Source organism: Diabrotica virgifera, chromosome 2 (assembly GCF_917563875.1).
Source record: "Diabrotica virgifera virgifera chromosome 2, PGI_DIABVI_V3a".
Taxonomy (NCBI): domain Eukaryota; kingdom Metazoa; phylum Arthropoda; class Insecta; order Coleoptera; family Chrysomelidae; genus Diabrotica; species Diabrotica virgifera.
Genome location: NC_065444.1, coordinates 169,126,898 through 169,146,676, shown reverse-complemented (window position 1 = coordinate 169,146,676; position 19,779 = coordinate 169,126,898). Strand labels below are relative to the sequence as shown.

General features: G+C 31.7%; 1 protein-coding gene across 1 annotated transcript in view; it reads right to left on the bottom strand.

Moving 5' to 3' along the window:
• Positions 1-19,779, bottom strand: part of LOC126879706 (guanine deaminase) — a 181,473-nt gene that overhangs the window by 108,107 nt on the left and 53,587 nt on the right. Inside the window, exon 2 of the mRNA XM_050642891.1 lies at positions 1,874-2,142. Within this exon, the coding sequence (XP_050498848.1) occupies positions 1,874-1,981 (108 nt within the window). The 5' untranslated portion in view covers positions 1,982-2,142. The remainder of the gene's footprint in view (positions 1-1,873; positions 2,143-19,779) is intronic.

Genomic DNA, 19,779 nt, shown 5'->3' with positions numbered 1-19,779 from the left:
GTGCTCGATATCTGCCTTTCACTTTGTAAAAATCGTATGAAAAAAACTTGTATAACCATTTTTTGCTTAGATCTTATGATCCAAAAAATACAAAAAAAAATGTTTTGTTTTGCGAAAAATCGCTGTTATGTAATTCCTCAAGTTCTTTGTTTATAACAATCTTATCGACATCCGGATCAATTGTTACCCAAAAAATTCGTGTTCTACGGGTCAAAATACATAAAAAAACTTAAGTAAGCCCATTTAAATATAGGAGGCCGTTGTACTCCCCCTGGCGACAGGACTATATCGGATCGAGTAGATCAATTTTGAACATATTGAACAATTGAAATACAATTATAGTATACAGCAATGTTGCCTATTTTAGCGCTTCCTTCAGTGTCTTATATCTAATCAAAAATTAAACAGTAGATATGTATATACCGATGCTTCAGAAGTCAAACGGTGTAAGTTAAGTTCTCCCTAAAAATGACTTATGAGATGTAACACCAAAAATTACATCAACGACAAATAGTTATTATATAATGTTCTTGTTTGTTTTTATGAAATACCTACTTATCCTACGGTGTCGGAAAGTTGGTCGAGAACACTTCGTCGACGGAAAATTAGTCGACAACATTTGGTCGACAAACAGTTGGTTGAATGCACAATTCATCGAATGTACAATTCGTCGACGAACATTTGATCGAATGGATTTTTCGTCGACAAAGACCCAAAGGGAATAATGGTGAGACATGAAGGATTATTGATTTTTATTTTTTTTTTAAGATTTTGTTTCAATTTTCTGCTGTAGTCTAAAATGTTGATAAGTATCAATTCTCCGGAAATGCTTCGTTCGCAAATGCGCCGACACCAAAAAGAAGAACGGTACAACATCACTAATTAAAATATCGGTTTATATTTGCTGTTTACTCTCCCACCGCAGCCAATTTTTTCATTAAATTTAAAAATAATTAAGATTTAGAAAAAAAAATTAACAAAACCCCAAAAAATAAATAAATGTATAATACAATATTCCACAAAATAAAAACCAATAATCCGTGGTTTGTCACCATTAATCCCTTTATCCTAAAGATAAATAACAGTTTGTCAACGAAAAATCCATTCGAACAAAATGTTCGTCGACGACTTGCACATTCGATGAATTGTGCATTCGACCAACTGTTTGTCGACCAAATGTTGTCGACTAATATTCCGTCGACGAAGTGTTGTCGACCAACTTTCCTAGACCCCTTATCCTATGATCAATAAGGACGTTTTATTTATTTTGAATGGCTCTTCATTGTTCTGCAATTATTTTCACAAACATCTTATTATCTCATTTCAAACAGTTATTGACTTACACCGATTGGCTTCTGAGGCATCCATATATAGGTGGTAGTGAATTAATAATCAATAGTTTTCTAATTAGTTCAAACATTAAAAATTTCAAAATAAAAAAAGTAAATATCTAATTATTAAAATTCAGGAATTATATAGTCTGCACATTAGTACCAATGATTTAATCCGAATACATAGATACTTAAAAAATTAAAACCAGAACAACATAACAGTGTTCCAAAATCTGTGAGCTTAATAAACTCTTTATTTGCTCTTTCACATTGTAATTTTATACCCATATTTTGAAAATACCTTTCTATCTCGAAAGCAAAACGTCAAATAAACAATTCATGATCTATTTTGTGGTACCTATAAAGTTTTAAAAAAGAACTATAAAAAAAAGTGACATATAAAATTGGGTCCCATGTACATACACACACCTGTAGCGCCGACTATGGGATACCCTCCTCGCGGCGATTTGACATAATATTGATTTCAGGAGGCCGGTGAGAAAATAAAATTCACGTACAAAATTGATTACAAAATTACTTACCTTAGAACCTGCGATGATAATGAATCCATTATCAATCAATTGCACATTAAATTGATCACTGCAATGGATAATATTCCCAACTATAACTTGAACATTGTCGGTTCTCATTTTGTTTGTTTATCTACTAAACTTTTCCGGTTAGCTATTTTTGTTTTGTTAGCAGTCAGTGAGTGTCGACTTTTCTATCACACGCGGCCCTGAATCGTCGATTCACTCATTCACTGCGATGCACGTTACGTTGCCTGCTTCTGTAGTTTATAAGCTAAAATCTGAAAAAGGTGATATTTTTATTTAATTGTATGTTACAATATATCAACAAATATACACGCTTATAATAATTATGCTATGCGTGAGTAATATTTTATCTTAAATGATTCAGCGGCGAAGCAGAAATTTTTTTTAGGGTTCCTGACTTGCATAATGTGTCTTAATATACCTACTCCAGGCTGTGGGTGAAAAATAGGTCGATTTCAGGATATAATTCAGGAATTTTTGAAACCTATCAGGTGTTGTAAAGGACGATGCCACGAATAACTTCTACTAAAATGTGACCAAAAATATTGTGAGCTTTTTTATTTATTGCGATTTTCATTTGTTAAATTTGCAATTTTTAAAGATTTTTAATTTTTCAGCTTAGGATATTGATTCTAGAGAAAAACTTTTTGATAGAAAGTTGTAGTAAATTAAAAAACCTACAATTTCAGCTATAATAAGTTTAATTTCGTTTATTAGTTATTGCAAAACAGCCTGCGAAAGGTCCAAAATGGCCGTTTTTTACAATTGCGTTTTTTATTGTACAAACATTTTTTTTTACATTTTAAAGCTTTAAAATGAAGATCTTTCAATTCCAAAGATAAAAAAAATTGTAAGGCCGGATTAACGAATTTGTTGCTTAGATATTATAAATTGATTATCCCAAGAGGTCAAATGTCGAAGGCTATAACTTTTTGAAAAAAAATCATAGAGAGTTGGTGAAACATCCAATCTCCTTCTAAAGAGACATGTTTTCATATTCTGATGTAAATAAATGCGTAAAACATTTTTAAACCTCTAATTTTTGGGTTTGAAAATAAGGGGCAAATTTCGTTATAAACATTTAGAGCTGAAGCGGCCCTATACATCCTATGAGTTCTAACTTACAGATTAGTGTTACTGAAGACGAAACAAAGATTTATAAAAAAATAAAAAATTTCTACAACCAACTGAAGCCGAGATAATTGTTTCTTTTTTCTTAAATCGTAGTGCCTTTATTTATAACAATTAAGAAATTATTTTACAGTCATTGACTAAAGAAAGACTTACATTATCTTAAGATAAAAAATATTATAAAATATAGTTACATTTAATTATTAAAAATTATTTTTAAAATCGGTGCTTTTGCGAGCGGCCGAATTTTGCAAATCGCCCGGCTCGCTTCAAATCCGCTCGCTGGGAAAATTTAACTTGTATTAAATTTTGACCGAAAACAATTTAATAATATTACCATTATAATATACAGTGTATTTACCACTGTATTTGTTTTTCTTGATAAACTTTTATATGTGAAATCTCATTTCTGAAGAAATAATATTACAAAAATGATACATAAGTATATATGAAATATATAACTATATTTTTAATTTTTTCATTGTTATATAAATATAATAATAATAATAATGTTACTTCTTATTATACAATATAAAACTTTTTCTTCTTGTAGTGACTATCCGTTTTGGATGTTGGTGACCATCATGGCAATCTGTACTTGCACACTAAATCGGTACTGCTGCTCTAAAAAGATTTGTAGTTTGTTGTTGTGTTGAACGACGTACGTAAATTTTCTAGCAAAGTAATCCTTCGCCTTCCTGGTTCCCAGTTTCCAAATGGGGTTTGCCAAATTGCCATGATGGTCGCCAACATCCAAAACGGATAGTCACTACAAGAAGAAAAAGTTTTATATTGTATAATAAGAAGTAACATTATTATTATTATATTTATATAACAATGAAAAAATTAAAAATATATTTCATATATATGTATCATTTTTGTAATATTATTTCACCCGTGTTGAGCTGGCCCCCCCCACTTGCAAAAATTAAAAAACAAATAGCCCTGATTTATGAGCTATTTATGAGCTCTCATATTCCGCAAACTAAAAATTTTGAGCTCGTTCCACTGAGCAGGAATTTAATACCCTAGTGGGGGGGGGCTGAGTCAGCCCCCCCCCCCACTACTTAAAAATAGGAATATTGAATCGGTTTTTGCGGCAGAATTACGAGCTATTTATGAGCTCTTGAAATTATATAGTTTCGATTTTTGAGCTCATCCCCTTCACCCCCAAACAACCCTTTAATTGATTTAACTTAAGAGAAAGATGCTGAGAAAACTTAAAATATATCGTATTGCGAATATAATTCCTATAGCTTGTATACTCTAAGAATAAACTATTAAATCAAGAGCATTTCGATTATTGAGCTACAACCCCTTCGCCAGAAAACCACCCTATCTTCCCGGCTTAAGAGAAAGTTGTACTTAAAATGCGTTAAACTAATTATTTGGCGACTACATATCATTTAATAATTTATAACCTTCCAAATTACGCGCATTTAGATCAGTAAATTGCAATTTATTTTGTATAGTGCAGTCACTGAAGGTAAAAATCAACGATTACCTTCAATTTCGGTGAACCTTCATCGATTTTCACGAAAATTGGTCAGTGGTTAGATGATACGTCAAGAAACAAAGGTGACATGGTACCACCTTGCGCCTTTACCCTGAGGGTGTATACCGCCCCTTCTCGGGGGTGAAAATTATTTTATAAAAAATAACTGCACAAATCAATAAAAGAACAAATTAAAAGCAAAATTTATTATATAAAGTTAATAAAATAAGTAAATACTTTTTAAGTTATTAAAGATCAAAGATTTTAATTATTTGTGAAAAAAATGCATGTTTTGAAGAGGTTTTTTGTAAATCACTGAAAAACTGTAAGTTTTTACAAAAAAGTTAATAGTAGTTTAATTCGTATAGCTTATATTCTAAGAATAAACTCTAAAATCACGCGCCTTTCGATTATTGAACTACAACCCCTTCGCAAGAAAACCATCCCATATTCCCGGCTTAAGAAAGGGTTGTACTTAAAATAATTTAAATTAATTATTTGTCGACTATATATTGTTTAATAATTTATGAGCTCGCAAAATATACGCATCTCAATTATTGAATTGTCATTTTCTTTCTATAGTGCAGTCACTGAAGGTAAAAATCAACTATGACCTTCGATTTCGGTAAATCTCCATTCATTTTCACGAAAATTGGTGAGCGGATTTTGATACTCTCAACTTTTTCTGGATCTTATTTTTCATAGGTATTTCTAAGTACTTTGACAAGTATTTAGTACCTAAGTGTTATAAAATGCATCTCTTTCCCGTTATTTAAGCTTGAACCCTTAGATTTGAACAGTCGCGGAAAAAATATACATTTAATTACCAATAACTTACTTTAAATTAACATTAAAGGGTTTTTCAAGTAAGCAATTTATTATATTTTTTATTAGCTTCAATTTTAGTGATGAAAACTTTTTTGTAAAAACTTACAGTTTTTGAGTCATTTATGAAAAATCGCTCTAAAGCATGCATTTTCTTTCCAAAAATTAAAATATTTGATCTTTAATAACTCAAAAAGTATTGATTTACTTTAATCACATTATATAACAAATTTTGCTTACAATTTGTCACTCTCTCGATTTGTGGGGTTATTTTTAATAAAGTAATTTTCACTCCCGAGAAGGGGTGACATATACCCCAGGCTAAAACCCCAAGTTCTTATTGTCAATTCGTGAAAATAAATGGCGATTTACCGAAATCGAAGGTAATAGTTGATTTTTACCTTCAGTGACTGCACTATAGAAAGAAAATGGCAATTCAATAATTGAGATGCGTATATTTTGCAAGCTCATAAATTATTAAACGATATGTAATCGCCAAATAATTAATTTAAATTATTTTAAGAACAACTCTCTCTCTTAAGCCGGGAATATGGGGTCGTTTTCTTGCGAAGGGGTTGTAGCTCTATAATCGAAAGACGCGTGATTTAAGAGTTTATTCTTAGAATATAAGCTATACGAATTAAACTACTATTAACTTTTTTGTAAAAACTTAAAGTTTTTCAGTGATTTACAAAAAACCTCTTCAAACATGCATTTTTTCACAAATAATTAAAATCTTTGATCTTTAATAACTTAAAAAGTATTGACTTATTTTATTAACTTTATATAATAAATTTTGCTTTTAATTTGTTCTTTTATTGATTTGTGCATTTATTTTTTATAAAATCATTTTCACCCCCGAGAAGGGGCGGTATCCACCCTCAGGGTAAAGGCGCAAGGTGGTACCATGTCACCTTTGTTTCTTGACGTATCCTCTAACTACTGACCAATTTTCGTGAAAATCGATGAAGGTTCACCGAAATTGAAGGTAATCGTTGATTTTTACCTTCAGTGACTGCACTATACAAAATAAATTGCAATTTACTGATCTAAATGCGCGTAATTTGGAAGGTTATAAATTATTAAATGATATGTAGTCGCCAAATAATTAGTTTAATGCATTTTAAGTACAACTTTCTCTTAAGCCGGGAAGATAGGGTGGTTTTCTTGCGAAGGGGTTGTAGCTCAATAATCGAAATGCTCTTGATTTAATAGTTTATTCTTAGAGTATATAAGCTATATGAATTATATCCGCAATACGATATATTTTAAGTTTTCTCAGCATCTTTCTCTTAAGTAAAATCAATTAAAGGGTTGTTTGGGGGTGAAGGGGATGAGCTCAAAAATCGAAAGTATATAATTTCAAGAGCTCATAAATAGCTCGTAATTCTGCCGCAAAAACCGATTCAATATTCCTATTTTTAAGTAGTGGTGGGGGCTGACTCAGCCCCCCCCACTAGGGTATTAAATTCCTGCTCAGTGGAACGAGCTCAAAATTTTTAGTTTGCGGAATATGAGAGCTCATAAATAGCTCATAAATCAGGGCTATTTGTTTTTTAATTTTTGCAAGTGGGGGGGGGCAGCTCAACACGGGTTATTATTTCTTCAGAAATGAGATTTCACATATAAAAGTTTATCAAGAAAAACAAATACAGTGGTAAATAGACTATATTATAATGGTAATATTATTAAATTGTTTTGAGTCAAAATTTAATACAAGTTACGTAAAAATTTTCCGAGCGCGCGGATTTGAAGCGAGCCGGGCGGTTTGCAAAATTCGGCCGCTCGCAAAAGCACCGATTTTAAAAATAATTTTTAATAATTAAATGTAACTATATTTTATAATAATTTTTATTTTAAGATAAAATAAGTCTTTCTTTAGTCAATGACTGTAAAATAATTTCTTAATTTTTATAAATAAATGCGATACGATTTAAGAAAAAAGAAACAATTATCTCGGTTTCAGTTGGTTGTAGAAAATTTTTATTTTTTTATAAATCTTCGTTTCGTCTTCAGCAACAATAATCTGTAAGTTAGAAACTCATAGGATGTAAAGGGCCGCTTCAGCTCTAAATGTTTTTAACGAAATTTGCCCCCTTATTTTCAAACCCAACATTTAGCTCGACTTCAGTTGGTCGTAGAAATTTTTTATTTTTTTATAAATCTTCGTTTCGTCTTCAGCAACAATAATCTGTAAGTTAGAAACTCATAGGATGTACAGGGCCGCTTTAGCTCTAAATGTTTATAACGATATTTGCCCCCTTATTTTCAAGCCCAAAAATTAGAGGTTTAAAAATTTTATACGCATTTATTTACATCAGAATATTAAAACATGACTCTTTAGAAGGTGATTGGATGTTTTACCAACTCTCTATGATTTTTTTTTCAAAAAGTTATAGCCTTCGACATTTGACCTCTTGGGATAATCAATTTATAATATCTAAGCAACAAATTCGTTAATCCGGCCTTACAATTTTTTTATGTTTGGAATTAAAAGATCTTCATTTTAAAGCTTTAAAAAATAAAAAAAAATATTTGTACAATAAATAACGCAATTGTAAAAAACGGCCATTTTGGACCTTTCGCAGGCTGTTTTCCAATAACGTATTAACGAAATTAAACTTGGCATAGCTCAAATTGTAGGTTTTTTAATTTACTACAACTTTCTATTAAAAAGTTTTTCTCTAGAATCAATATCCTAAGCTGCAAAATTAAAAATCTTTAAAAATTACAAATTTAACAAATGAAAATCGCAATAAATAAAAAAGCTCACAATATTTCTGGTCACATTTTAGTAGAAGTTATTCCTGGCATCGTCCTTTACAACACCTGATAGGTTTCAAAAATTCCTGAATTATATCACGTTTTTTAACCCACAGCCTGGGGTAATATTGGAAGGTATAATGTTCTCATTAAGAAACGGCTAATACACCAGGGCATTTAGCATAGAATAAATCTATTTTTAAATACAGCACCTAGAGACATAACTTTTTGCCTTGTATTCAGGATGATGGATGATCATGGATGATGGAAAAAAGTCTACTATATAAAAATGGGTGGAAATGCATAGTTGCAATACATCCAAAAGTGCATAAACATGTCAAAATAAGTACAGTCGAACCCGCTTATTGCAATAACCTTCGTGCCAAGCAAAAGTATTTCTATAACCGGGACATTCTAATAACCGATCATTAGTGGCTAGTAACACCGTTTCTGGACCTCAAATTTCTATTCCTTAAACCGGAATATTCCTATAACCGATATTCTAATAAGCGGGTTCAACTTTATATTAAGGGTCAGATTTTGTTACTCGGTGGTTTTTGGGGTCGCCGAAGATGAATATGCCATCAAAACCGACTACCGGAGCACCTGGTGCCCAGGCTCACTGCTAAGCCACGTCATCTGAAGTTTCGAGGGTTTTCGACACTAAATTAATGTAAACAGATTACCTACTCGGTGGTTTTTGGGGCGCTGAACAAGAATACGCCATCAGAACCGACTCCCGGTGCACCTGGTGCCCAAAAAACCCTCCAAACTCCAGAAGATAATATGCCTTAGCAGTGACCTCGGGCACGGTGGTTCGGGATCAGTTCTGATGGCGTATTCGTATTCAGCGACCCCAAAAGCCACCTAGTATTCTATTTGCATGCATTCAGGGCCGAATACCTTCGAAACTCCAGTAGATGACGTGCCTTAGCAGAGACCATGGGCACCATGTGCTCCGAGGGTTAATTCTGATGGCGTATTCGTGTTCGGTAACTTTAAAAACCCCTTGTGTAATCTGTTTGCATTAATTTAGTGCCGAAATCCCTCGAAAATCCAGAAGATGACGTGACGCTAGACACTAGGTACTCCGGGTGTTGATTCTGATGACGTATTCGTCATCAGAAATCCCCAAATACTGCCCGAGTAATCTATTTGCATCAATTAAATGCCGAAACCCCTCGAAACTCTAGAAGATGACGTGTCTTGGCAGTGATACTGGGCACCAGCAGCCCCGCAGGTAGGTTCTGATGGCGTAGTCGTGTCCAGCGATCCCAAAGACCTCCGAGTAATAAAATATGGCCCTTAATATGCTTATTTTGAAATGTTCATGCACTTTTGGATGAATTTTATTCACTTTAAAATGCAGTTATGCATTTTCACCCATTTTTCTATGGTAGACTTTTCTCTTGACATCATCCTGAACACAATCCAAAAAGTCTCTAGGTGCTGTGCAGGGTGATTGATTAGTGGGGTAATAGATAGCAATAAAAGTTAATAACAAAAATTGTAGCCAACTTTCAGCTTCACATTACAAAATTAGTTAGAATGTTACAGGTTGTTCGATAACACAGTGGCAGACCAAACTTATGTTTTTTTAAATGGAACACCCTATATTTTATTTTATATTCGAAATCCTGGTAACTTCTCCATCACAAAAATATAAAGGTTTGTTATGTTTTACAGGGTATTTACAAAGTTATAAGCAATTTTCTATAAAAATCGTAACAAGTTTAACTCCCTGTATAAATAAAAATAAGCACAATAGCAATGGTTTATTAATGCCATATTTTTTATTTATTGTCAAAATTTTCAAGAATGATTGACATTGCTAATTTTCCTTATATCAAATACAGGGTGAGTCAAAACGCAAGTACATTATTTTCTCAATAATGTTAAATGGAACACCCTGTATTTTATATCAATATTGAAAAGTAACATTACCGTACTTTACTTTTTATGTAACATTCCCTATGTCTAAATTTATTAGTTTTCTAGATATTTTCATTTTCAGAGCAAATTATTTTAGGTGTCTAAATTTATCTAAATTTTAAGTAAGCCATGACTGAATTGACAATTGAAGTTATTGATAATCAATCCGATAATCAATGTAACAATGTAGCAAATAAAGAAATAAAAATAATGTATTAGCAATATATTTTACAAAAAAAAACACAACCACAAAATGCAACATTTTGAAACAATTAGAAACTACTTTTTTATGTAAATGTAACAAATAAAGAAAGAAAATTACTAATAAATTTTACAAAAAAACACACAAACACAAAATACAACATTTTGTGAACACAATTAAACACTACTTTTGTATGTAAATGTAACAATGTAACAAATAAAGAACGAAAAATAATTTATCAGTAATAAATTTTGCAAAAATGAAAAAATTAAAGCTACTTTTAATAAAATATTTTTAATATTTAATTACATAATGTGTTCAAAATTAGGTACCTCGTAACACATTTATGCACGCCTAAAAACGATCATTGAATGAGCTACTTACTCTACGAAGCAGTAAATTACCACATCGAAATACACTTTGTATTCTATTTTTTATCTCATCCCTTGTTATTGGAGGTATTTTTTATAAACTTCATTATTAACGTAACCCCAAAAAAATCAGTTCAGTTTATTAAATTCTGGTGATTTGGGTGGCCACGCTACTGGTCCATTGAAAAATGAAAATATCTCGAAAACTAATAAATTTAGACATAGGGAATGTTATCTAAAATTTAAATTACGGTAATGGTGCTTTTCAATAGTGATATAAAATACAGGATGTCCCATTTAAAATAAATGAGAAAATAATGTACTTGCGTTTTAACTCGCCCTGTATTTGATATAAAAAAAATTAGCAATATCAATAATTCTTGAAAATTTTGACAATATGTAAAAAAATATAGCATTAATAAACCATTGCTGTTTTGCTTATTTTTATTTATACAGGGAGTTGAACTTGTTACAATTTTCATATAAAATTAGTTATAACTTTGTAAATACCCTGTATAACATAACAAACCTTTATATTTTTGTGATGGGGAAGTTAACAGAATTTAGAATCTAAAATAAAATATAGGGTATTCTATTAAAAAAAAAAACAGTTTGGTCTGCCACTGTGTTATCGAACACCCTGTAACATTCTAACTAATTTTGTAATGTGAAGCTCAAAGGTGGCTAAAATTTTTGTTATTAACTTTCAGGCCCGGCCCCAGGGGTGGGCGAACTGGGCGGCCGCCCAGGGCGGCAAAAATTTAGGGACGGCAAATTTTAGAGGACAAACAATTTTTGAAATTGAAGAAATAATAAATTATATTTTTAATATGATAAAAATCAATATTATGAACAAGAGAGGCAAAAGTGCAAGTGTAAAAACGAGAACTAATAAGTGAAACAATAACATTTCCTCATCATCGCAAAATAATACTGGGATCAGAACTAAACTAAATTCACTGAAATTCACTTAAAATTAAATTTACTGAAAAGGGGTATAATAATTGGAAACATTATGGCTGAAGCTTTGTCCAGCCACGCTAAGTCTCCAGCTCATCTACAGTCACAGCGACAGTGGTAGAACTAGCAATTCGACTAGAATCAGGCAAAACCATAGACGAAGAAACACAAAAAGTTTTAAATTCAGAAACTACGCATTGGAAAAATGTAATAGAACGACTTATATCAATAATACAGTTCTTAGCACAATAGTGTCTTTCACTGAGGGGCGATTCTGATAAACTTTTACATCACAAAAGTGGTAATTTTTTAAAGATTGTTGAGCTCTTTGGAAAATTTGATTCTGTTTTACAAGAGCACATTAGGAGAACAACGAATGTTAGTAACAAGCAACATCACTACTTGGGAAAGCGAAAAGAAATTATTCAACTCCTCCATGACCAAATCAAAAATAAAATTTTAAAATTTTTAAAATCAGCAAAGTATTATAGAATCATTTTAGATTGTACACCTGATAGTTCTGGGGTGGAACAGATGACTACGGTTGTACGTTTTATCATTTAGGTTCCTGTTCACAAAGTGTTAAAATTGCAGAACATTTTCTTTGATTTGCGCCTTTACTGTAAACCACTGGCTTGGGACCTACAGATGTTATATTGCAAGAACTGAATGAACTGAGAAAACCTTTGCAAGATATGAGAGGACAAGGGTATGATAATGGGGTAAACATGAAAGTGAAGAACTTTTTGTTCCATGTTCTAGCCATTAACCCAACTTAGTCATGAACGATGCTCCTAAAGCCTCACAGTTTGCAGTTTCTTTCTTTTACTTAGTGACAAAAATTTACAACTTTTTCTCAGCATCTATTCATCGTTGGGCTATACTGAAAAATCATGTTTCTAGCATAACATTTAAACCTTTGTCCGCAACTAGATGGGAACTAGATTTAGATGAGAATTGATGCAATTACTCCGATCAGATACCAAATTGAAGAAATCTAGGATGCTCTTGTAGAAATCACTGTCAATAAAAACAACGATAAAATGGTTGCTCATGAGGCAAGCTGTTTGGCAAATCAAATCCGTGATTTTACTTTTCTTTGCTCTGTGGTAATTCATATCAACGTAGTCAGCAAATCCCTGCAAAGTATTGATATGGAAATTTATCAAGCTGTGAGTTTATTAGAAAAAAATGGAAATCCATTTTAAGTCTCTCAGAAGTGATTTAAAATTCCAGGGCTATTTGAGAGACGCAAAAGAGACGCATGATGTATCAGATAAATGTTTTAAGCTGTGTGATGATTTAACGTTTGATGAGTCAAAAGATCTAAATTATGCTGATCTAAAAGATGAACTCAAAGTACTTTCCACGATTGTGAAGCCCAAGAGTACAACTCTGGAGACCCTGAAAATGATTAGAGACTATGATTTTGATTTCGCACCCAATGTTAGTGTTGCTTTGAGGATTTTATTAACTCTACGCCAAGCCGCACACCAAAGAAACATGAAACGAAAAACATGAAACATGAAACGAAAAACATGTTTCATGAAACTAAAACACTGCTAAATAAATCTCAAAGTCCGCCTACCAATGAAACGAGTGTGATTCATGCTCATGACACATTTTTATTTTCGAAGAGTTTCATAAATGGCCGGACGTATATTTGTTTAGCAGTGGTTTATTTCCATGAAACGTAATTTACGTTTCATGTTTCTTTGATGTGCGGTCGGGCTACCAGTGACAGTGGCCTCTGGAGAGAAAAGCTTTTCAAAGCTAAAACTAATAAAAAATTACTTAAGATCAACTATATGTCCCAGAAACGTTTGAGTGTCTAGCAACAATCTCTATTGAACACGAAATAGCTGAGTCTTTTCCAGTGCCAAAGATAAGAAGAGTGCTACTTACTTAAAAATGTAAGTTTGTAATTATGGATATGGATAGTGAGTTTTTGGAAATTAAAACATGCCAATAGTCAATATTAAAATCTCATCAAAGTATTGCAAATATATGTGTTTTTAAGCGTGTATCGCTCAAATAAAGTAGAAAATGGCATATTAAATAATTTAGCACAAAGCACACATCAATAAAAATAAAATCTTAGCGATCGTTGAAGGAAGGAGGTGAGTCATGGGTCTACCAAGAAGGGGGGCGGCGGTGGCCGATCTTGCCCAGGGCGGCAAAATCCCTAGGGCCGGGCCTGTTAACTTTTATTGCTATCTATTACTATAGCGGATCTATTGAGCTTTATTCCACTAATCAATCACCCTGTATTTAAAAATCGATTTATTCCTGTGGTTATAGTGCTAAATGCACTGGTCTGCAATTATTGCTTTTTACATCTTTTAATAGTTTTACGTGAAATGCCTCGGAACTACGTAAGTATAAGTAAAAGTGTAAGGCTTATGACTCTGATCTCATTAAAAAGGCTATTAATGAAGTACAACAAGGTGGTCGTTTCATAGAAGTAGCAGGAAGATATGAAATATATTATACGGTACTTTATAGACATATACTCACCGGCACGAAAAACGGACACCCCACAAAATGGGCAATTTTTGATGTCTCGAATTTCCTAAACCTGTTATACGATTTAAGTGATTTTTTTAATATGTTATAGCCTTATTCTTTAACAACATCGCTGTAATAATATTATTGTTGCTAAAATGGTAAATTGTCAGTGTATACCGGGTGTACCAATCAAACTGTATTTTTTTTCTCAAAGATCAACACACCCTGTGGAATATTCTAGCATTTATAAAATACTGAAATTAAAACCCAACTAAAGCCTCAGGTTTTCTTAACATTCTGTTTTTTTATTCATTCGCTTATCTTGGATAATAAAAAAGTTAGGTACTTTAACAACCAGCCATGCACTTCATCAATACAGGGTGTTTCTAAATAACTGTGACAAACTTTAAGTGGTAATTCTGCATGAAAAAATAATGACCGTTTGCTTTATAAACATATATCCGCAAATGCTTCGTTTCCGAGATACGGGATGTTAAATTTTTTCTTACAAACTGACGATTTATTTATTGCTCTAAAACCGGTTGAGATATGCAAATAAAATTTGGTAGGTTTTAAGACACAGTTATTGCGCATTTTTTGATACACAACTAAGAATTTTCTATTCTCCATTGGCGTACATACGGGTAATATGACGGGTAATATTACCCGTATGCACGCCAATAGTGAATATAAAAATCTTAATTGTATGTCAAAAAATGCGCAATAACTACCTCTTAAAATCTACCAAATTTCATTTGCATATCTCAACCGGTTTTTAGAGCAATAAATAGATCGTCAGTTTGTAAGAAAAAATTTAACATTCCGTATCTCGGAAACGAAGGATTTGCGGACATATGTTTATAAAGCAAACGGTCATTATTTTTTCATGAAGAATTACCCCTTAAAGTTTGTCACACTTATTTGGAAACACTGGTATTGATGAAGAACAGGGCTAGTTGTTAAAGTAGGTACATAACGTTTTTATTATCCAACATAAGAGAATGAATCAAACAACAGAATGTTAAGAAAACCTGAGGCTATAGTTGGGTTTTAATTTCAGTATTTTATAAATACTAGAATATTTCACGTGCCGTTGAACTTTGAGAAAAAAACACATTTTGAATGGTACAATTTTCTAGCAACAATAGTATTACAGCGATATTCTTAAAGAATAAAGCTATAAACATATTTATTAAAAAAATCACTTAAATCTGACAACAGGTTTAGGAAATCCGAGACATCAAAAATGACTCATTTTGTGGGGTGATCGTTTTTCATGCCGGTGAGTGTATGACGAGAGACGTGACTAAAAAAAAGATGCCAGATAGCCTTGTCAGATGGACGAAAACTTCTCGATAAATATGCAATAATTGGACCGCGTTATGTAATAACGGATTAACCGCCAAAAGTCCAAAATCGAGATAATAGTGCCATCTTGCAGCTAGGGTGCAAATCTATGTATAAAAATATGTTTTTTGTAAAAAAATTTAAAAAAAAAGCTGTTTTTAAATGCCTGTATTAAGCGACATTTTTTATTTTCTTAAAAAAATCCCACACTAGGATTTGTAATATCGAACTAAACGCCAATAATGGTACATAATCCATTGTCATAAACAACAATCCGCATCTTTGTAAGTGTAATAACGAATCAAGCGCCACGAATAGTCGGTTAATTCTTTATTACAAAACATAACATATTTACTAACGTTAAAGATATCGAATTAAAAGACATCCTTTGTAAGGTAACATCAGATTAAGCGCCAAATATGTCTCTTAATCCGGTATTCGGATCTTAACTCATGCATATCTTAAAATATCATTAACGAATTAAGCGACATTTGATCGAATAACTTTTAAAATATAAATTATTTTTTAAAAATTTTAAACACATGTAAAAGTCTATTTACATTTGCATTAATATATTAAATATGAAACATGTCAGTACTATATTTTAGAAATAGTACCAAAAACAAATTTAAAATCTTTAAATCGATTTATCTCAAAACTACATTTTGGCGCTTAATCAGCTATTACATAACGCGGTCCAATTGAGGATAACCGGCCGGTTCACTGACTTTGATACTTTTAATTAAGGACTAAGGATTTGTTGATGTGGATCTATTCTATAATATCTATAAGATATTTAGGCGAGCGGGCGATACCCCTAAAATGACCAGGTACTGACCAGGGAGAGGTGAATGACTAATTTTATTCATACTTTATATTTTTGAAGGTGCTGTAAACGAAAATGAGGTTTATATTGAATTTTATGTGGGGGAACATTGTCAAAATCGCAATTTTAACCTAAAAATAAAAAAAAATAAATCACGTTTAATTTTAATTAAACGTGATTTACGGTCGATTTTACTATGTTTGTCTAAGATTTGTACACTATATGTTGCTCACTTTTTTTAAGACAACGGTATATGTTTTAAGATTTTAGTGTTATTCTAGTAAAAGTTATAACTTTTTTAAGAGTACAAGATGCAGATTCGTGAATTGCAACGTTTAGTCGCAAAAGTCAAGAGACAAAATTTAAAACGTATCTTATTAATCACGTTTATGTTAAAACATAGAGTACAGAGAAGTTTTCTGAAAAGTTTTAGTTACAAATGTTTAATAGCAAAAAAAATGGCGCAACTTTTAATATAGATGTTTGCAACAATGAAAAAGAGGTTTATTTTGAATTTTATGTGACGGAACATTGTCAAAATCGCAATTTTAACCTAAAAAATGAAAAAAAAAGTGAAGTCACGAATTTTGACATTTAACTTGCTACAACTCTGTTCCATTTTAATATTTTTTTTTGAAATTTCTACGGCATATATTTCTTACCTTTTTTAAGACTATGAAAGTAACTGCAGTCTTTCAGTTTTTTTTATAACAGTTATGAATTTTTTAAAATAAAAGGTGCAGATTCGTGAATTGCAGAGTTAAATCGCAAAAATTATGTGACAAAATTTAAAATTTATCTATTTGATTACATTTATGTTAAACCATAGAATTCAAAGAAGTTTTATGTGAAATTTTAGGTCTAGATGTGTTATAGAAAAAATATGGTGCAACTCTTAATTTTAAGAAAAACGTGGTTTAACTTTTTTTTTATTTTTAGGGCAAAATTGCGATTTTGACAATTTTCTCCCACCTAAAATTCAAAATAAACTTGATTTTCGTTTTCAGCACCATCAAAAACATAAAATAAGACCAAAATTAGCCATTCACCACCAGTGATCAGTATCTCGAAAAATTAGCGTTATTTTGGGGATTATAACGTATATGTTAAACGTTGCACCATTTGTTTTCTATAAAACATTTTGATCCAAAACTTTCTAGAAAACTTCTTTGTACTCATGTTTTATTTTTAAATTTGGTTTAAAATCTATATTTCAAATTTTGTCAGTCAAATTTTGCGATTAAACTTTACAATTCACGAATCTGCACCTTGTACTTTAAAAGATTCATAACTTTTACTAGAATAAGACTAAAAGCTTAAAGCAGAAACCATTGTCTTCAAAAAATTGAGCGATATATTATAGTGTACAAGAACAAACTTTAGAAAAAAATATTAAAACAAACCAGAGCTGTAGCGAGCTAAACGCAAAAAACGTGATTTAATTTTTTTTTATTTTTAGGGTACAATTTCAATTTTAACAATATTCCCCCACCTAAAATTTAAAATAAATTTCATTTTCGTTTTCATCACGGTCAGAAACATAATCTAAGACCAAAATTAGCCATTCTCCACCCGTGGTCAGTATCTCGAAAAATAAGCGTTATATTGGGCATTTCTAATGTTGACATTAAAAGTTGCACCATTTTTTTTCTATAAAACATTTTAATCTAAAACTTTTCAAAAAACTTCTTTGTACTCTTTATTTTAACATAAATGTATTTAAAAAGCTAAATTTTAAACTTCGTCACACAACTTTTGCAATTAAACTTTGCAATGCACAAATCCGCACCTTTTCCTTTGAACATTTCATAACCTTTATCAGGATAAGAATAAAAGCTTGAAACAGGTACCGTTGTCTTCGGAAATGTTAGAGTTAGGCTCTGTAAAAATTTCAGAAAAAATTTTTAAAATCGAACAGAGTTGTAGCGAGGTAAACGCAAAAAAACGTGATTTAATTTTTTTTTATTTTTAGGTTAAAATTGCGATATTGACAATGTTCCCCCACATAAAATTCAAAATAAACTTCATTTTCGTTTTCAGCACCCTCGAAAATATAAAGTATAAATAAAATTAGCTATTCACCCCTCCGTGGTCAGTATCTCGAAAACTAAGCGCTTTTTTGAGGGTGCCCCGCTCGTGTAATTATCTTGTGTAGGGTTTTAAAAAATGTGACATTGTTCCACTATAGGTACATGAAAAAAGTCCTTGATATGCTGCATTCGTCTTAAGGTTCTAGGGACTTATGAGGTAAGGAACCTGCTGCTGAGTCCTTGGATGCTAATAGTTTTAAGTAATACGTGGAAGCAGGGATATAGATTTACCGATGGCAAAGAAGTATAGAGTCAAAGTCGGGAATATATAATAACGGGAGGAGCCATATCAGGAGAATAAGCCGGATGAGACAGCATTTCGAAGCCCAACTTGTGAATTTTTGCCATTGTCATAACGTTCTTGTGAATCAGTGCATTGTCTTAAGGAAATAACACTTTTTTCTTCTTTACTCAATGACCTTTTCTTTACCTCTCCATATGACAGTATAATATAAGATATTAATTTTTCGATAACTGTTACCACTGTTTCATAGGATTTTGTTAAAGTTAACAGCAAATTACATTATTAGATCTTTATCTTTAATTTTTACCCCAATGGCTTTTAACTGTCTCAGAATTTCCTCAAATTCACCAATAAATCGCTCCAATAGCTCACCCTCTTTCAATTTCACGGACAGCAACTTTCTTTTTAGGAACAGTTGTCCTGGTAGCCCCTTTTTCTGATATTTTCGCTTTTATATGTCGCTTTTTACACACTCTAATATTTCATTTTCTGCCAATATTATTTCCATCCGAAACTTCCATGATAAGTTATTCTCCCCTGTTAAGGCCTCAATGTTATACATTTTTTCCTTGAGCCATACTGTACATGTGCATAATATATAGTTCTTCTACTCTATCTTTGTCCATGCATAAAATTATTCACGAATTAGTTTTTATAGGTATGTACTACTGTAGGTCTCTTGTTTACTCACAGAAACTAGTATCGCAAGATTAAGCTGCTTGTTCATAGAAACCGCGTGCAATAAGTTAAACAAGGATAAATAATACGGCATGTCTTTGATACCTTGTTTACTAAGAATTGTGACGTTTATCATTTTCAATGACAGTGACATTAGAGCATATTTTGTGTTTATTGGAACGTATAACTTATATTGTGTTTAATTTACAAAGGTATATTATGTTAAATATACAGGGTGTCCCGAAAAGATTGGTCATAAATTATACCACAGATTTTGGGGTCAAAAATAAGTTGATTGAACCTCACTTACCTATATACAATAGTGCACACAAAAAAAGTTACAGCCCTTTGAAGTTACAAAATGAAAATCGATTTTTTTTCGTATATCGAAAACTCTTAGAGATTTTTTATTGAAAATGGACATGTGATATTCTTATGACAGCAACATCTTATAAAAAATTAAAGTGAAATTTGTGCATCCCTTAAAAATTTTATGGGGGTTTTGTTCCTTTAATCCCC